Source organism: Cryptotermes secundus, unplaced genomic scaffold, assembly GCF_002891405.2.
Source record: "Cryptotermes secundus unplaced genomic scaffold, Csec_1.0 scaffold697, whole genome shotgun sequence".
In the NCBI taxonomy this organism is placed as follows: Eukaryota; Metazoa; Arthropoda; class Insecta; order Blattodea; family Kalotermitidae; genus Cryptotermes; species Cryptotermes secundus.
Window position 1 is genome coordinate 896,597 of NW_019724753.1, and position 20,155 is coordinate 916,751.

The following is a 20,155-nucleotide window of genomic DNA, read 5'->3' on the forward strand; positions in this document are numbered from 1 at the left end:
CTTGGTGCGAAAGCTGGGATTTGTTCAAAGGATGGACTTGGTGTGAAGGCTGGGATTTGTTCAAAGGATGGACTTGGTGTGAAAGCTGGGATTTGTTCAAAGGACGGGCTTGCTGTGAAAGCTGGGATTTGTTCGGATGTTGGAATATGTCTGGACACTGGGATTTGGGGGAATAATTTTTTGGGATCTTTCACAAAAACTATTGATCCTGTGACTATCATGAATAATTGTAACATTCCTCTTTTACACATTTTTGCGTATTTTTTATCCTTGTTGTTAAGTAAATTAGTTCTCTCCTTCTTACTCACAAGGTCTTCTTAGTGCGTTACAGTCTTCACTAGCCTTTGCTAGTGAAGACTGTAACGCACTTCCAACAGCAGACGCTTCCTTCCTCTGGGATAACAGTAATTATTGGAGCCACGGGTACAGTCACGAGAGGGTTGAGAAAATATTTGGAACTAATTCCTGGTAAGCACTCCATAGATAAACCTGTGACAAGAGATGATGATGATGATAATAATAATAATAATAATACCTAGTGATAACACATACAAAACGCATTACGTTCATCACAGCTGTTTCACTTCCATTTGAGACCTCTTACTGACTTCCCATGTAGACGTTCGCATGAGCGAAATTTCGTAATGCGAATCTTCATAAAGCGAGGATTCTCTGGCGGGCTGCTAACACAAGGCGAAGTTCTCGACGCCGAGACTATGAAGCTTACTTTTTTCAAGGGTGTGTGCTACCGACTGTTCGTAGGAACACACTGCTCCCATTTTCTACCATAAAGGAAACACTTGGGCAAATAGGACCAGACTACATGGAATTACCTCTCGAAAGACCATGATTCTTAATTATATGTGAAGATTGATAAGTTACTTATAACCAGTCATAAGATAAACAGTAAATTTATAGTTTTAATGACAAAAAACAAAAAAAAACAAAAGTCCGTGGTTTTAGTCCGCAAGCGAACTATACCGACCGAGCAACCGCAGCTTGTCGGCGAAGTTAGTGCCAACTTTTGCGGATAGACGGTGTCGTGTGGCCAGTGTAACGCATCCCCACTGCCGTTAATCTGGGTGTTCTAGGCCGGAGCCGCTATGTCCTTGAAATAGCTCCTCAGTTGTCCTCACGATGCTGAGTGGACCCTGTTCCAGAAGCACTGCTTCTCAGAAAATCTGGTGCACCGGGAATCGAACCCGGGACCTCTGGATCTGTAGACAGGATCTCCCCATTAGACCACAGAGGCGCCGAGTTACTGACAGCGTCATAAAATATATATCTTAAATGTAAGAGAATAAATACACTCCCCACTTATCAAGCACCGACTAAAGCACATTCCTGACTAGTTGTGTAACGAACGAGAATGATTCATAATCTTTAAGTATGGAAGCATATAGATCAGTGAAGAGCAATGTATTCTGCTATGTGACGTAGCGTAGACTGATGCAAATTTGCCTCCATGTTGGCGGAACGTACTGTTTCCATCTTCAGGATCGAAGAGTTTGTAAGCCAATCAAGCATCTAGCAGGAAAGAAGCAGAGCTTTTTCCTTCTTGCAAGTTGCTTGTTTGGATTATTCTTCGGTCCTGAAGATGGAAGCAGAAAGTTCAAGATTTTGGTAACGATCTACCAGACTACACGGCGTAAGATCCGAGAAGTTAGTGCACTTAATATTAACCACGGTAAAAACTTTTAATCCCAATATATACCGCTTGATCTTCGTAGAATTTCATAATTTCTTGCGATTAGATAGATCTCCGTGTTCGCGCTATTGCCATGAGCAGGGCCCGGATTTTGATGACCTAAAATATCTGAAAAATATTTTAAAAATGACCAAAAAATATTTTAAAAATGACCTAAAAATTAAAAAAAAAAGACCTAAAAACTAATTTCTAAATTTTCTTATTTGCATATTGAAAAAAATATTTTCTTCATTGTTGTCCTTTGAAATAAACCAGCGTCTCCTTGCATTTTAAAAATTATGTTCTTATGATACCGAGATTTTGTTTGAAGTAATTGACCCTCTGCACCTGTGGGGCGACAGCCTTTAGAAAGACGCCAGCATGAGATCCCACCAAGCTAAGGCGGAAGCCGACCATAAGGATTTCATGGCAAGATGGGAGGCTGACAGACAAGCATGGCGAGAAGAAATGGCCGCAGAAAGAGAAGCTACCCAAGCAAGAACGGGAGCCATCGAAGCAAGGACGGCACAACAAGAAGAGGTCCCAATAGTGTTACCGGTCGGAGAGACGATGGCCTGCCAAGAAAGGGAGGTACGTCCAGAAGAAGAGCCGGCCTCAGTGGACATGAAACCTGAGGCGGCAGAACTACGAGAGGTACCCGCAGAAGGCGCCGAAGTAATGCCGGTCGGAGTACCGAAGAAGAAAAGAGGCAGGGACCGACATCGACGAAATATGAAGAATCCGACACGGGAAAAATTGCGGACCCCAGAATAAATTGGCCGTCGTCAGCAGGAAGGTGTGCCGCCATGCATCAGTGTCATGGCGCCGGAGAAACATCTTCAATAAATCTTGGACCCCAGGAGAGTGTGAATCCCGGATGAAGTTGGCTGCCACCTGCTGGAAGACATCCCGTCGCGCGACAGTGGCACGACGCTTGAGAAATGCCTTCAAGAAGGAAACTCCCCTGGGAACCTTCGGATGCCAGTGGAAAGAAGTGACCGCAACCGGAACGAAGATTACAGAGGAGAATAGATGTCGGAAGTACCCTCGATGCAACACTGGCATAAAGGACAGAGGTCTGGAACAAGGACTACGGGTCAGCAAACAATTGGAGGACCCTACTAAGAACGCCATCGGAGGGTGTAGATCAGGACAGCGATCTCACCTAGGAGGGAGAAGTACTTGGCAGACGACCTTCTACGAGATCGTCGTCAGGAAGATCGCGAAGCAAACAGCCGGATTTTCCGTTGGATTACGAGAAAACGAGGAATTGAATTTATGGAGGGGTCGACCCCCTCCAAAACGAAAAAAGAAGGAGGGCACAGAAGAGGAGCCGGTAAAATAGAAGAACCGGCCTCCCCAGAGAGAGTGAATGTGCCATGGGAGAAAGCGATGGATGAATGTGATCTTCTGGCAAGCTGAAAGGAAACCGCTTGAGACGAGCTTTGTCTTAAGAGGGGAGCGGATGTAACGGCCGGAGAACAATCGCTGCAAGGAGTAGCCGAAACAGGAGACGCAGAAAGCACGGCCTCCAAAGTAAAGGAACGGGGATGCACCGTTAGGCTATTCGGGACGAACAGCCTTAAGGAGGGAGCAGTGTGTCATGTTGCGCAACGGATAACCCCCCAGCAGTGACGTGGCGGGTGAATCACCCCGTCATCCCCCCCTCGGCACGGTGACGTAACGCGCAACGCGCTGTGACATAAGACGGCGTGAGGTAACAGCGTTGCTAGGCTATACGCAGACACTGTGACGTGGCACGCAACGACGCTGTTGACGAGGGCAACAGGCAACAGCGAACGGAATAAAAGCCGCCTGAGCAGTAAGCGTGAGTTAGTTGAAATGTGGCCATCGCCGAGTTCAGTTGTAGTCGAGTTAAATTGTAGCCGTCCCTGGAGAGAGTTAAAGTGTATCAGCGGCCTAAAACAGTTCACCAGTCAGCAGCCTACAGTTGGAGTATAGCAGCGTTCGCGGAAAGAAGAACCGGACGTGTGTGTGATTGTGTAATTGAGAGTGTGTGATAAGGGACACTTACATAGCTCCCCTACTGTGAAACGTGTAGTCTACTGACAATAGCGTGATTTGATTTGCGAACATGGTTATACATTGTGAAACACCGCAATATTGTTATAATTAATTGTAGCCGTTACTTCTAGGTTGTTGAATAAACAAATTAAAAATCTCTACGGCGTATTCAGTAACGAAACAGGTTACAATATTGTATCTTCCTAGATATACGTAGTGTCTCATTATAACAAGAATGACAGTATCACAACATTTCGTTTAGTTTCCAATTTCTTGATTTTATGACACCCGGACATCTTTTTAACCTACCCCTTTGCATTTCTGAGGCATCAATTTTATGAGTTTATGACATAGCAGTGGCTTAGAGAGCGGCGCGGGACTGTAACGGCATCTCTGGCGGCATAGAAAGAAAAATAATCTATTATATTTAGCGACAGAGGCTAGAGATACAAAACAAAATTTACTTGAAGAACATAGATTTCTACCTCACGAATCAAATATCTTCAGTTTGATCAAGGAATGTCAATTATTAAAAAACGTGAAAGGTAACCAAAATTGAAAGAGTGACGAAAAATTACCAAAAAAAAACTTGTAAAAATGACCTAAAACTTAAAACATACAAAATATGAAAAAGATGCACAATAAAATTCACATTTTTATAACCAGAGGTTCATAATCAGGGCTTTAGTACTTAAAAGCAACGTTTACTACATAAAGAAAAAAAGATGACTTGAAGGGACGAAGTGTCTTGCAGTTCCCGAGCTTTCGACAGACGGATTGCCCTCCTTGCTACCTGCTTCATGCTGGTTTATTGGTTGGGTTTGTTCGTTTTCTTGAAGATGGAGACGACATTTTCTTCCGAAAAGTCAGTTGACTTCCAACGGACTATAGGGCGTTATATCCAAGAAGACAGAACTTTAATTTTATCACGTTTACAATAGTCTGTCACTGGTCTGCGTTCTTGTGAAGTCAAACCTATACTTAATTATGTGACTGAGCATTACGACATGATGGGTGTATGCGGAGTGTAGGTATAGCTCCATCGCTCTTAACCTCGACATTAGATGGAGGTGGGCGGTCAGCATCACGCTCCTGCCCACCGTCTGAAATTCTGATGAGAATACGATGGACGAAATTCAGGAACTCAATAACCTCGTACCCAATATGTTATCGTCAGAGCCATTTGAATCTGGTATCACTTCATTAAGCCTATCCATCGCATTAAGAATTTACTAACAGTGAAGTAGTTACTGAATGTGGTATCTTATTTTATTATTATTATCTTCCTTAGTGGGTTGTGCAAACCCCTCTCCTGAAGAAGGGGGCACTGGGGATGAGTTTAGGGAACCGAAGAAGTTTTGAAAACACTGGTCTTTAGCCTTGTCGCTATGCCAACCGGCTTGGTAAGGTCTCAATATCTTAGAAAAATATGATAAATAGAATTTCCGGATGTATAAGTTTCCGAGCATGTGTCATGTTTTGGCGAGTGGCAAGATAGTTTATTGTGTTATTTGGTTTTAGTATCTACTTCAGAATTCCCGCAGAAGAAATAGATATGATTGGACATGTTTTGCAGTATCAAACAGATTATCAGCAAGTATATAAGTTCAACATATTTGATGAAGGGCTGTGTCGATATAAAATGTCAACACCAAAGTCTGACTGCAGTTTTTATAATACAAAGTAAGAAGATTTATCTTACATCTGTTAAGTGCCGCACTTACAATTCTCGAACAATGAAACGTATACGTCCACACTATGCTGCTATCATGGGCAACAGCGAGAGGACGCCCCTCTGGATTAAAATAAAAAAGAAAGAAATATTTACAATAATAAAATGTACAAAATATCCCTCAAATCAATATAATTAAAATTTTTCCTGGTGGAGCCCGTGCCTGCTATGGAATGAAACAACCGGACATGTCTTATACAGTGACTGGCTATGCGTTTTACGATTAGTGTTCGACTCTCGGCTGAGACACATAGCTTTCTCTTCCCTGTGACGTCCTCAGCGGCTCCAGGGTCCATATTCAGTACCATAAATTCTGTTGTATTTTATTTCTGTTCATAATTAAAATGTATTTTTTTGCACAATGGTTATATTCTTAAAATATATCACCATCGCCCTTGATAAACGTCTGTAAACAGATGTATTCTTAAGCTTGGCTCAGTCTACTCTAAGAACCAGATTACGTTCATACATTGTGTATGAACCGGCACAAATGTCCGGTTTAATTATACTTTAATATCCACCTGCGTAGAATACCGGAAGTATGTTGAAAAAATAGTAACTTCCTAGCGATGACTCGACGACATATGAAATATTTCTTTCTGTAATTTTCCCCATACCTGCTCGAGGTCTACAGTTTCAATTTTGAGAGGAGGTTTGGGCGTTAAAATTACCTGGAGAGGTATGCTGGCGGGAGCTTAAGCTCCTGGTAGAACAACCCTTCTAGACAGGTCAGAGGGTAGCGTCCGGACGAAATGTAGTCCCTTGTTCTCAAACCTGAGGTTGGGCGTGGGGCTAGCAACGCACCCTGGAAAAATATACCGTTTCGAAACCACGGAGGAGGCCAAGACCCACACAGGACGGTAGCGCCAGTAGAGAAAAAGGAGATTTTGCTCAATCCCCTGTTAATTTGTCTCCCTTATCAGATGTTTTCCTTCGATTTTAGAGTGAGAGAAGAAATTTCGAACCCACATGAAACAGTGAACACAATTGTACACTTTAATTATAATTTTTATGCAACCATTAGCAAGTGGGTTAACTATACACAGTTGCCCATTTGAAATACTCAGAGCACAAATGAAAAACTCACTCACGGTGCTGTGCCCTTCCTGAGAAGCCGCTAATTGTGCAGCTACTGAAAAATTTCCCAGAGTTTTATGAAACCCGAACGTTCATTACCGTGTTCACAGGTGCCATTCACTGGCCCCTATCCTGAGCCAGATCAATCCAGTCCATATCACTCCATCTTACCTAAAATCAGTTTTAATATTATCATCCCACCTACGTCTAGGTCTTCTTAGTGGTCTCTTTACTTCTGGCTTTCCCACAAAAATCCTATATGCATTCCTCTTTCCCCTTTGGTGCTACATGCCTTGACTATCTCATCCTCTTGACTTAATCATTCAAATTAGCAAAGAGTACACGTTATGAAGCTCCTCATTATGCAGTTCTCTCCAGTATCCCGTCACTTCTTCCGTACTCGGTGCAAATATTCTCCTCAACACCCTATTTTCAGACACCCTCAGTCTGTGTTCCTCCCTCAATATCAGAGACAAAGTTTCACACCCATACGGAACCACAGGCAAAATTATAGTTTTGAATATTCTGAGATTTTATGTTTTTAGACAGCATACGAGAAAACAAAAGGTTCTGGACTGAATGGTAGCAAGCATTACCCGGGTTCAGTCTCCTCTTAATTTTCTCCTGAATCAGAGTTTGATTTGTTATCGTCGTTCCAAAATATCAGAACTGTGCCACATTTTCATGACATCTGTTACCTGTCTTTACGTCATGATTTTGCCCTGCATTTTGGTGACGAGAGAGCAACATGCACTTAGTTTTCTCTGTTTATTTCTAGACCAACCTCCTTACTAGCGTCAACTAAATTTTGTGTGTTTTTCTTTATGGTTTATATATTATCACCCAATAGATTCACATCATCAGCATAGAACAGCTGATGTGCCCCATTTAACTTCAGTCCAACCTGCTTTTGCTGGACCTTCCTAACAACATATTCTAAAGCAAAGTTGTAAAGCAGTGGCGATAAAGCATCTCCTTATTTTAGTCCGTTCTGGATAGGAAAATTATAAGACAAATATTTACCCATATGGACTTCACTATAGCTTCCTTTTAAACACATTTTAATCAGACTAACTAGTTTCATGGGTACCCCAAACTGTATCAGAATATTGTACAATACTTTCCTCCTAACTGAATCATAGGCTTTATTGAAGTGTATGAATAGCTGATGTACTGTGAGGCACAAGTTAAAAATTACACCCTTCATTTTTTTGTGTGTGTTTTTAATTTGAGCAGAAAAAATAAAGCATGCAATTTCGTTTACATCGCTAACTTCCACCCGATATCAAAGAATTCAATCTTGACATTTCGTAATTTATACAACTGGAGAACACTTTTACACAATCCATTAACAAATCAGTCACATTAATTTATTATTACGGACATACGGCAACGACATCTGATCTGTCCGATTAATTAAGCACCATGCTACGAAGACACAAATCTTAAAAAAAAAATACATTAAAAACGTGTCTCAGTATTTATTTGATAGCATTTCTCTCTTGCTCTTACTACTGCCAAAAGACTGCCATGAAAATAACAATATCGATTTTAGCCCTTTAAAACACAGAGGTTACTACATGTACCACCTGTTTTAACTTTCAAATCCCTGCTATTTGTGCACTGTATTTATAGTGTCCGTGTATGAGTGACTATAGACGGGGTTTGTATTGGTAATTGAATTGATTGAACACTTACAGATTGTAACTACAAGTAACTATAGCGCTAACGCTAATTCACATACCCTGCTGTTCACCGCAGACTGCTGTGTCTTCGCCAGTCATTGCCTGGTAATGGATCCCAACTAAGTCCTTTGCGTTCTTGCTCACATTCTTACCGGCTGGCGACTGACTCACAACTGAACACAGAATCAGCTTTACTTTACGACTGGCGACTTATAGCCAATCGCTTCTTCTTGCCGTCAGCCGCTTGAGGATCACGACCAGAGATTATTTTTTTCAACCGAACCCTTGCGGTCATAGTCCTTATGAACATCCCCTAACGAGAGGATGTGTTTCTCTCTTATGAATAGGCTTGGCCTTTGTCAAGTGTACGTATGGCACACATAGCGTGTTATGGAAAATTCTTCCTTGTGCACTATATACAAGTCCTCTGTCAGTGCAGGTTTTGCAAAGCAGATCATGTCTATCTTACGTATCTTATGTAACAGCGGCAGCTTAGTCACTTGAAAGTATGAAAGTATCTTGGCTTGACCACCGCCAAGTTTAAGTCTCTTATGTTTTCTGTGTTTGGCTTCGCTCTATCCTATACCGCGAACATGTTCATTCCCATGATTTTGTGTTACTTCCGCTTGTTGCCTCCTCAATTTTGTTTTATGTGCGTATATATACGGAAGGTTGAAAGCCGTGCGAAAATCGCGGACTGGTGTGAACCTTGGAAAATTTCCAATGGTGCGGAAAACTTTGTTTTGCAGGCGCTGCAGTTTTAAGAGTTAGGCTTCTGCCGCTAATTCCCAAGCGGGACAAGCATAAGTCATTACTGATCTGATCAGTGCCTTAGGGAGGGTTACTTAAAGTTGACGCCTGAACACTCACTTCTGAATAGGAACTAGATTCTGATAAGTGTTCTGAAGGCCTAGACTTCCGTCATTTCAATGTGCAGTCTCCATCATTTATCAAAAATTACATCCAGATAATGTACATGATTGACGAAGGAGATATTCCGTCCATTCATTGTAAGATGAGCCTCAGGGGGCCTAAGTTTATAAGAAAACTATATTGTTTCAGTCTTTATCTTCACTGATTTTTATGTTCCAGCTTTCACACCACGTCTCAATTACAGTGAGACCTCGCTGCAGCTTTGTGGAAACATAACCCTTTTCGCGGTCTGTCGCATATATACAGGTGTCAACAGCAAATAGACCTAGATAGAAATCAGGTGTTTGGGGCGTATCATGTGCAATAGGGGGGACAGGACGGAACCTTGTGACACCCCTGCTTGTATATCTCTTGGTGTAGATATTCCACCTTCGACCAAAATTCTGAATTTTCTCAGAGCAAAAGAAAAGCTAATAAGCTTGATTCGACATCGAAAATTTTAATTTAGATAATATATACAGGAAAGGGCTGTCGTTTACAGAAGCAGTACTTATCCGTAGTAACGACTGTGACATAGCTGCTTATTTCTTGGTCGTTTTCAAGCGACAGGGTCTACATACCACAATTTATTTCATGCAGCGTTAACTGGTAGTTCTTCACAATTGGACACGCATTATGTTTCCTGTGGTGTAGGATCTGAATTTTTAAATAGCATTTAGATATGCTTTTGCATCAAATGGTTAACTGGATCATTCAAGATGGAATCCGTGGTGGGGGTTTTTTTTAATACGATAATGAAACTTGGATTTCATAAGGAGCTCGGAATTTCGTATTTAGCTGAGAAACTCACAGCTTCTCAAGAAGGACTTTGGTCTCCAGTTTTCTGTAAGTTGTAACAGTGGAATGAGACTGATGTTAGGTATCTTGGTACTGCTGCCTAGAAAGAAATTTGACTGGATTATGTGATAAATAATTTTAAACAAAATCTGTTTCATTTTTTCCCTTGCAGCTTTCACTATCTTCTTTGCCTTCCACGCAAGTTTCTTCTGGCTGAACGTGATGTGTTTTGACATCTGGTGGACGTTCAGGTAAGCTTGCTACAATCCTCTACAGTAATATAAAGTAGAATATACCTGCCCAGGACTGTGACATCATTTCATAAAAAGAAACTCAAAATGTATGAAGATATCTGGGAACGACGATAACACATCAAAACCTGTGTAAGTTTTGAGGTTTTCACGGCGGTGACTATGAATAAAGCCGTCTTCTAGGATGTGGAGCCGTGTAGATATTGTGTTAACCGACGTTTCGGAGGAACGTATCGCCTCCATCTTCAGGGTAGAATAAAAGAGAAAATCCGCGAATGAGGAACCAGCGTGCTGACAGACTAATGTCGAGTCGAATAAACCAGACTCGGCATTAGGCTGCCAGCGGCATGTTACAGGGATAGAAAACAATAAAATAAGTATCTACAAGCCGGAAGGTCGTGGGTTCAAGTCCCGATGAGGTCATTGGATTTTTTCAATAGATTTAATCCTTCCAGCCGCACTATGGCCCTGGGGTCTACTCAGCCTCTAACAGAAATGAGTACCAGGAATTAATTAAATAATTTTCCTGGAAAGTAAAGTGCGGCCGGCGCGTAAGGCTGACAAGTTTACCGCCATCTTTGTGCCGATTGTCTAGATCAGTGTTCCGCAACCGGCGTGCCGCGGCACACTGGTGTGCCGTCACAAGGTGAAAGGTGTGACGCGAACTTTTACCTATTGTAAGAAATTAATTGTCGAATTTTATTCATTTTATTTTATCCCAGTTACCGTGTTTCATATGCTTGTATTTTATTCTCAGCCACTGCACTGATTAAATAAGATGATGCTTGTTTATTCTTTATTACATGCTATGAGTTTTTATGTACAGTAATGTTGTATTCTAAGAAATTAAACTAAGATTATTTACTCACAGCTGTTGTTATATCGTAGTTTTCATTATTGATTTATTTTTATTTTTCTCGCATCTACGCAGCTTCTTTGATATGCTTGCCGCATGTTCTGTGTACGTGCTTTTCCCTAAAACTGCAGGGATTAGCATGGGTTTCCCTGTCTTTTATAACGCTGTTTGGGTATTTGCCCCTGTTTGTTAGAAGTTAGAGCTTCTTGAACTTTATGACTTTCTTCCTGTAACGATGCACCCACCGATTGTTGGACTTCATTTAAAATTATAAATATTTCAAAAATAAGTCGGTATAGTGTCACTTCTTCCGTTTGAAGAGTAGAGATCCCGCGTTTTACAATTGATTCAGTTCTATCACAGCTGTGCTCTGAAGTAGTTCGCAAATTTTGGTTGCTAGTTAGGGAATTACAGATGGGTCGTTTGAGATGTCCCCGACTGTATGGCCACTTGCTGACGGCAATGAAGTGGTGATGGACACAATTAAAGAACATTTAGAAATGCTGCAGCAGAAATTCAATAAGGAATTTGAAGAGAGTGTACAAGATTTCGACTGGGTTCGTGATCCATTCGTTGCGAATTCAGAACATCTTCCGATTAATATATAAGAGGAACTCGCAGATTTAAAAGCAGACAGAACATTGAAACTAAAACTTCTCGAAGTGCCTTTGGATACGTTTTGGTTGGCAATAAGGAGTGGATACCCGGCTATCTCCGAGATGGCAGTTAATGTGTTATTGCCATTTTCAACTACATATTTGTGTGAACTGGGCTTCTCGACGTTAACTGAAATTAAGACATCAAAGAGGGAGCGGCTCAAATCCATCGATGAAGAAATGAGACTTGCGTTGTCAACGATTCCACCACGGATCAGTCGCCTGTGTGCAGCTACGCAGGCGCAAGTATCACATTGAAGTTATGAGTAGAATTACTGTATTTACTTTAATAGTAATAGAAGTGTATTTTCTACACTCTACAGTGAATTAAAGTTCATTAATTGTTAATAAATGCACGAGTCGATTTCTGTTTAATGATAATAAAATAACAATATAATAATATTATAGTAATAAGTTGATCACGTTACGTATTTATATTAATTGTCTGATATCATGCGTTTTTGAGGGGAATAACATTTTGGTGTGCCGTGTTGAGTCATGGATACTTCATGGTGTGCCGCGAGTAGAAAAAGGTTGCGGAACACTGGTCTAGATAATGTGGGACCGTCAACGTCTCACAACCCTATGGGCCTTCACGGCCTGATACAGCGATAGCTTTACTTTTACTATTTCTTTTATGGCTTGCTCTTATTTCCACTGACTTATCATTAAGCCTATTTATTTACAGAAAAGTTCCCACGTCTTAGTGACAAGGGATGTTTTCTGCATTGTTTCAGTGGTTTGCGGCCTATCCATGGATCTGTAAAGGAGCGCGAACACAAAAAGTTCATCATGTACTCCATCTACGCGTGGGGAGCTCCCTTTATCATGCTACTCGTGTGTATGATGTTGGATCTAGTGCCTGGCATACCCGACGAGTATATCAAGCCCGGCTTCGGCGTTACAAAATGCTGGTTCGGATGTAAGTATAGCCCGCTACGTGTCTCACAGGACTAACCAAAAGCAACACAGTCCTTCTTAGGAAGCTGACATTTGCTCAGATAGTCAAGGAAAACCAAACATTTTATAAAACCTGAAGGTTCATTGCCTTGTTCACAAAATTCCGCGAAGGACCCTATCCCAAGCCAGATGAATGCATTCATATACAGTGTAAATCACTATAGATGTTTATTTTATTCCTGTCAACACAACACAATTTTCAGCACTATTTTCGGCACATATTACCGTAACACATCATCCTAGACCGCAAGCAGCTGCTGGAAATTGTGTTGTGTTAACAGAACTATAAAGAATGCTGTCCATGCAGGTGAACCCAGTTCACACCATCTCAACCGATTTCTTTCAGATCTATTTTAACACTAACATCCCATCTACGCCTATATCTTCCAAACGTTCCTTTTCCTTCAGGCTCTCCTAACGGAACGTAGCATACATTTATCTTCAGTCTCATGCGTGCTACATGTCCAGCATATCTCAGACTCCTTTATTTGTTTATTCTAATACAAGACGAGAATTACACATTATGGAAGTCCTCGTTATGAGCTGTTTCCAGCCTCATGTTATTTCCTCCCTCGCAGGCCAAAATATTCCCCACAGCATCTTGTATAAGTTCTTCCATTAATAGGAGATATCCAGTTCCACACGCACACAAATCTGAACCAGTGGAATAAAAAATCCGTGGCCTGTAGTCTGTAAGCGAACTATACCGATCGAGCAACCTCCGCTTGTGGGCGAAGTTAGTGCCAACTTTAGCGGATAGAGGGTGTCGCATGGTCAGCGCAACGGATCCCCAGGGCCGTTAATCTCGGTTTTCTACACCGGAGCCGCTATTTTCTTGAAATAGCTCCTCAATTATCCTCACGAGGCTGAGTGGACCCCGTTCCAGACCCACTCCTTCTCAGAAAATCTGTTAGCGCCGGGAATCGAACCCGGTACCTCTGGATATGTAGCCAGGAATTCTGACCATTAGACCACAGGGGCCGTCCTGCGTACGATATCAGATCTCGAAAACAAGGTCTTCCATTCAAGAGTAATAAATTACCAAAGGTAAGGTGCCATGAAGATGTATAAGGGAATGGAGGTATAGCTCCACCATTCTTGACCTCGGTAGTTGATAGAGGTGAGTGGTCAGATTCACGACCAGGCCGCTTTATTCCTGACGAAACCAGCCCCGGTACTGGGTAGGCCCCAGAGCCCGTCTAGACGCTATGGAGAATAGAAAAAACCTTGCTTCTGAAGGGAATAGAAGCCCGGCCGTCCAGCCCTGATGCCATACTGACTGAGCTATCCAAACTCCTAATAGTAATATTAAAATGCATATAATTTTAAAGATGCTTCTTGCCAAGATGTAAAAAGCGCTTGATGTTCACAACGACGTCACTACGGTTTTTCAAAGTAACTGGTAGAACGCAAGATGCAAAAGGCTGAGAATCGCCTGTTGAAACCGGTTATGAATATTACAAAACAGAATTCCTCCATCCTTTCTGAGGTGTTCCCAAACTTCAATTTCTCGTTTAGTTGCTTGTTTACGTAATAACCTGAAATCAGTTAGAAGTCCAACCAGTTGATTGTTAGCCAAATATCGGGTGTCCAGAAGAAAGGTATCCAAAATAAAAAATTTAAATCTCGGAGAGTAATTGTCACACACGTATCCGGTTTATGTCATCGGAAAGGAAACCCCTGTAAGTTGTTTTTCCCCCCGTGCCCGGCTTACACGCATGCGCCGCCACATTTCTGCCACCATGTTAGGAATCACTTGGACCGTGTGATGGCTGGGAGATAGATCGGCAGAAGAGGATCAATCGCTTAGCCTCCTAGGTCGCTAGATTTAACCCCACTGAATTCTTTCTTGTGGGGTTATGTGAAGAACATTGTCTATCAGGTTAAGATCAACGACCTGCAACACCTCAAAGCCCGCACAAGGGACGCTGTGCCTACGGTAACACCAAACATGCTGGATCCTCTGCATATTTGTCGTGCCACCAAGGGAGCCCACGTTGAAATTTATTGAGAAAGTTATATACTCAGAAAAAAACTTTGATAGTTTCCCTTTGTAGTGGTGTAACCCATAAATGTGTATAATAAAATCTTTCTGAGATATAATTATTTTATTTTGGATACCTTTCATCCGGACACCCTGTATTGACTGTCCAATGGTATGGTTGCTACCTTTAGGCCTCCAGGCAGGTTCTGGATTCCAGCAATAATGTAAGAGTTTTCTCGCAATAACGTTATTTTGCCTAAATACCTATGTGATCTTTCACGTGTATATTTTAAGCCCTTTCGACATTCTTGTTTTCGTTGTCTAGGAGCGGAAAGAGTGAATGTTATATTAAAAAGCGTATTTTCGATAAATTTCCCGTTCCCGATTCCTGAAGGTTAGAAATTACTTGGAAAAATGATTGCACAGGAAACAGAGCCTAGGTCGGAAACCGTTAACACCCTTTGTTAGTACACAAGATGATAACTTCTCAAATTTTTAACATAATTCCTTATCTTTCGAAAGTACATATAGAAAGAGAGGCTCTTTTATTTGTTTTGACAGTTGCCAGTCGTACCACCACACTTAAGGTTATGCCATTCATTGTCAGTCCGTTTTATATTAAGCTATATAAACTTAGTCTCTGGCATTAAGGGAGGGACAGAGACTGAGGGTGTTTGAGAACAGGGTGTTGAGGAGAATATTTGGACCGAAGAGAGATGAAGTGACAGGAGGTTGGAGAAAACTGAATAATGAGGAGCTTCATAACTTGTATTCTTCTCCAAGTATAATTAGAATGATCAAGTCAAGGAGGACGAGGTAGGCAGGTCATGTAGCACGAATGGGGGAGACGAGGAATGCGTATAGGATATTGGTGGGAAAGCCGGGAGGAAAGAGACCGCAGGGAAGACCAATGTGTAGGTGGGTGGACAATATTAGAGTGGATCTTAGAGAGATAGGATGGGATGGTATGGATTGGATTGATCTGGTTCAGGATAGGGACCAGTGGAGAGCTCTTGTGAACACGGTAATGAACCTTCGGGTTCCATAAAATGCTGGGAAATTCTTGAGTAGCTGCAGAATTGACGGCTCCACCAGAAGGGCTCAGCTCCATGAGTAAGTAAGTAAGTAAGTAAGTATACAAAATATATGCGCGTTGCTGTCATGGATGTCACGTGATGCGCAACAGCAGTGCCCATATTTTCCTACAACTTCAGAAATTCCTGCCAAAACTCTCTACCCGTCATTACTGTTTATTATTTGAACGGTCGGAAGACAAAATATTAGAGTGATGGTCCGTCTTCATCGATTTTTGTGCTTGTTTTTCAGGTGCTCATTAACTTACCTGAGATATCATTACACTCATAACAAATGCAACGGTAACACTGTAGACTATGGTCATGTCATAGGCAGGCAGTTAGTCGCCGGCTTCCTACCAAGGAGGCCCATGTTCTATCCAAGACAGGTCATTTGGGATTTGTGGTGGACAAAGTGGCTGTTGGGCAGGTTTCCTCCGAGTACTTCGGTTTCCCCAGCCAATTCTCATTCTCATCAACTGCTGCATATTCATCTATTAACAAGGGGCTGGTACAATATGTCGATTAATGGCCGACGTACCAAGTAGACTCAGTCTCACCCCACCCCACGAAATTAACTAAAAAACTAACACTCTAAACTTGTATTCGGGACGTGTTTGGTTGTAATCTCGTCCGTCGCACCGAGTGTCCTGGGTAACATTTTTCGTAGTTTCTATCCGTAACACCTATCAAATGCCAGGATAGGATCCCAATTATAAAATCGCTTCCTCCCAGATCCTTTGCAAGTCAACGTTCACCTACCATCTTACGATTAAAAACTGTATTGTCTAGATACTGAGAGTGTCGGAATAAAAACTACAAAAAAGAAATAGAGTAGTTACGATCCTGGAGGCCTTGGTGCAGCTTGAGGGTTCACACACTCACATACACACACAAGCCTACACGATTATACCTCATACACCCGAATCTGTACCCTCATTCAACCCAGTGCCAACCCTAAACACGACAGCAGCACCCACACAAGCCCATTATCAGTCATTTAATTTGCGAATGCTTTTCTCATATCTTCGGCCACAGAAATCACAGCGAGTTAAAAATTCAAAGGAGTTTAATTAAGAAATCAGTCTTCTGGGATTTGGCACCGTGTATATGTGGTGTTAACCGACGTTTCGGAGGAACGTATCGCCTCCATCTTCAGGGTAGAAGGAAAAATATAAGAAATCCGCAAGCGAAGAGACCGTGAGAACCGGTAAAAGCAGGCTGGATGGAGGCGGTACGTTCCTCCGAAACGTCGGTTAACACCACATATACACGGTGCCAAATCCCAGAAGACTGCTTTCTTCATAGTCACCGCCGTGAAAGCCTCAAATCTTACAGAGTTTAATTAACTTTGTTAATTACCTGATATAATAAGCAAGAGTTGTCACATACATGGATGTTGTTATTAATGTTCTGAAGGTTAGGAAACTTTGCTTTCAGATTTGGGTTCGCTAGTTTTTGTTAAGTTCTTTTAAGTTGGTTATGTAACTATTCCATCAGTATCGAGAATGTACAACTTCGGAAGCTAGATTTTGAAATCGACCGTTAGAAACCTGGAGTATCATGCGGTTTACAAATCCCGAGAAGGCTTACATATTGATAGACCAATGGAAGACAAGAGGGTTGGACTTTGAAGTCTGTGGGATCTTATCATGAGGAAAGTGTTACACGGTAAGAACAACACTATCAGCCTGGGCTGCCACGATCCTAATATGTCGTAACTAGAACAAAAAAAAGAAAATAGAAAATAGAAAGAAATTAACAATACCGAATCTCAGAATTTTAACCCTGTGTTGACGATCTTCATTTATAAAGTCACAGTTTAAATTCTCACTAGCAACTTACAAATGACGTCCTCATATGTACTTTAAAACTATGTGTGAAGGTGGAATTTTTCATACAAAGGCAGGCCTCATCTGGTGACATATATACAAAACCATTGGCGACGCTATGGAAGTTACAGATTGTGGTCTTTGGAATGTGACATTGGTGGCTACCAAGGCTTTGGAGGAACGTGCTGTTTCCGTCTTCTTTTACCGTGAAGATGTAGGCAATAGGTTCTTCCGAGACTTGTCTACAAAAGGTCTGACACATTTTGATCTTTATAATTTGGAAAATAACGAAGATAGAAATAAACTGGTTACATTGTTGGGTTGAGAAACCAAAAAGTTTTGTGTCTATTGTTAATAAAGTTGTACATGTGCTCCATTTGTTGCACGTAAAATATCCAGACGATATTCGATTTCTTGCCAGGTTCGGGCAAGCATACCGACATCCACAGTGGCTATTGCGTCTCTTGCTCTGGTTTTTAATTGATCGATGTCTCTCACCTGCCTCTGATAAACAATGTCTTAGACATATCCCCAGGGGAAAAAGTCCAGTGGGGTTATGTCAGGTGATCCTGAGGGCCAAGAAATTGGACCACCTCGTCCAGTCCATCTTCCAGGAAAATGTTTGTCCAAAACATCACGAACTATGGTGCTCCAATGAGGTGGCGCACCGTCTTGTTGGAGAATGATTTCGGGCTGAAGCGCTTCAATTTGCGGCAATACAAAATTCTGCAATATGTCTAGGTAAATGACTGATGTGACTGTCTTTTCCGCCAAAAAAGAAAGGCCCAATGTCTCGACCATGCATAAGAGCACACCACACATTCACTTTTGGGGAGTTTCTTGCCATTTCACGGTATTCATGAGGGTTCTCTGATCCCCAAATGCGTACGCTATGGCGATTGACTGTTCCAGAAATGTGGAAACAAGTTTCATCAGAGAACAATATGGTTGTAAGAAATCTTTCATCATCCTCTATTCTTCGTAATATATCTGTTTCAAAATCCGTTTTCTTAGGCTTATCATGTGGTTCAGTAGCCTGCACAAGTTGCATCTTATAAGCGTACAGCCGTAATTTCTTTCGTAGAACCTTGTGTACTGTTGAAACTTGCATATTCAATTCTCTTGCCGCTGTTCTCAAAGATTTCCTGGGACTGCGTGCAAATGCTTCTCGGACACGCTCAACATCATCGTTGCTTGTGCTGGGACGTCCGGAACTCTTCTTACTGAGGACACTTCCTGTTTCTAAAAATTTCTTTTTCCGGTCTATGATACTGTTTCTAGAAGGAGGATCTTTTTGGTAATGTGTTCTGATGTTCCTCTGTGTTTGTGTCACCGATTTCGTTTCACAAAACCACACCACTGTTTGCGCTCTCTTGCGGAGTCGCCATTTTCTCAACAATGAACACTGCACTGACAGCTATGAACACGTTCGTGACCTGTAAAGAGGAAAATAAACTTTTTGAGTCGATCTTTCCATCATTGCTAAAGGTTTATTTCTATCTTCGTTATTTCCCGAATTATTAAAGATCAAAATATGTCAGACCTTTTGTAGACACTGTATATTGTGACGTATAGACCCATTGCTAGGCAAAGAACATATCCCAGCGGTAGCGTACGCGCGCAACACTATGACGTCCATTGCTAGGCAACGGATCACTAAACAAGCCATCTCAACAATAAAGAAGCTGTGTTTTCTGCGTAGTCCGTGTCGAGGAGTTATAAAGGGACAAAGAAGGTCGTTTGAGTGACACGTGTGGAGGCGGTGTCGAATTCCTCCACCGTGACCCTGCGAGTCATAGGAAGCGACGAAAATGGAAGTCTCAAATCTGAAACAGTAAAATATGGTCGCGAGTCTCAAGGGACTCGGGCCCGATAAAAACTGCGCTGGCAAGGACCAATAGCATATATAAAAGACAGACACGTCCTCTCGTCAGAGAGGGCGCCCCTCAAAAACAAGACCGTAAATGTCAAACAGTAATAAATATCTGGTCATAAGCCCCAGATGCGGCTCGACACCAATCCTTACTGACTGACTGACCGTCAGTCGCAATGTGACTTTGACTTTGACTTTGACGTTTGAGTGAGAACCCGTGTGCAGATGGACTCGAATACCTCCACAGTGACCCTGAGAGTCGTAGGAAGCGACAAAAAGGGACGTCTCAAATCTGAGGCAGTAATATAAGGTCGCGAGTTCCAAGGGACTCGGACCCGAGAAAGGTTACTCTGGCAAGGGCCAGCAGCATATACAAAAGACTGACCCGTCCTCTCGTCAGAGTGGGCGCCCCACAAGAAGAAGACCGTAACTATCAAACGGTAATAAATATCTGGGAATGAGCCCCAGATGGAGCTCGACACCAAGACTGACTTACTGACTGCCAGTCGCAGTGTGACTTTGACGTCTGAGTGAGTTGTCGAGAATTGGATCGAGTTCTGGAGATGGCAGTCGAAGGTGATTGAGAAGAAATGACAAGAAATTAATTAGGCTATGAAAAGAAGGCTTCATACGTGATTTTAAGTGACAGGGAGACTGTTAAAATCCGTTACAAGGATACGACTAGTGAAGACTGAGTACCCTAGTTCGTGCGTAACGGTGAACTGTGAAGTATGTGTAGATCAGCGATAGCGCT

General features: G+C 42.0%; 1 protein-coding gene across 1 annotated transcript in view; it reads left to right on the plus strand.

The window, feature by feature from the left end:
- Nucleotides 1-20,155, plus strand: part of LOC111862933 (G-protein coupled receptor Mth2) — a 38,442-nt gene that overhangs the window by 8,944 nt on the left and 9,343 nt on the right. Inside the window, exons 2-3 of the mRNA XM_023848802.2 lie at nucleotides 10,089-10,167; nucleotides 12,417-12,601. Coding sequence (XP_023704570.1) covers nucleotides 10,089-10,167; nucleotides 12,417-12,601 — 264 coding nt within the window. The remainder of the gene's footprint in view (nucleotides 1-10,088; nucleotides 10,168-12,416; nucleotides 12,602-20,155) is intronic.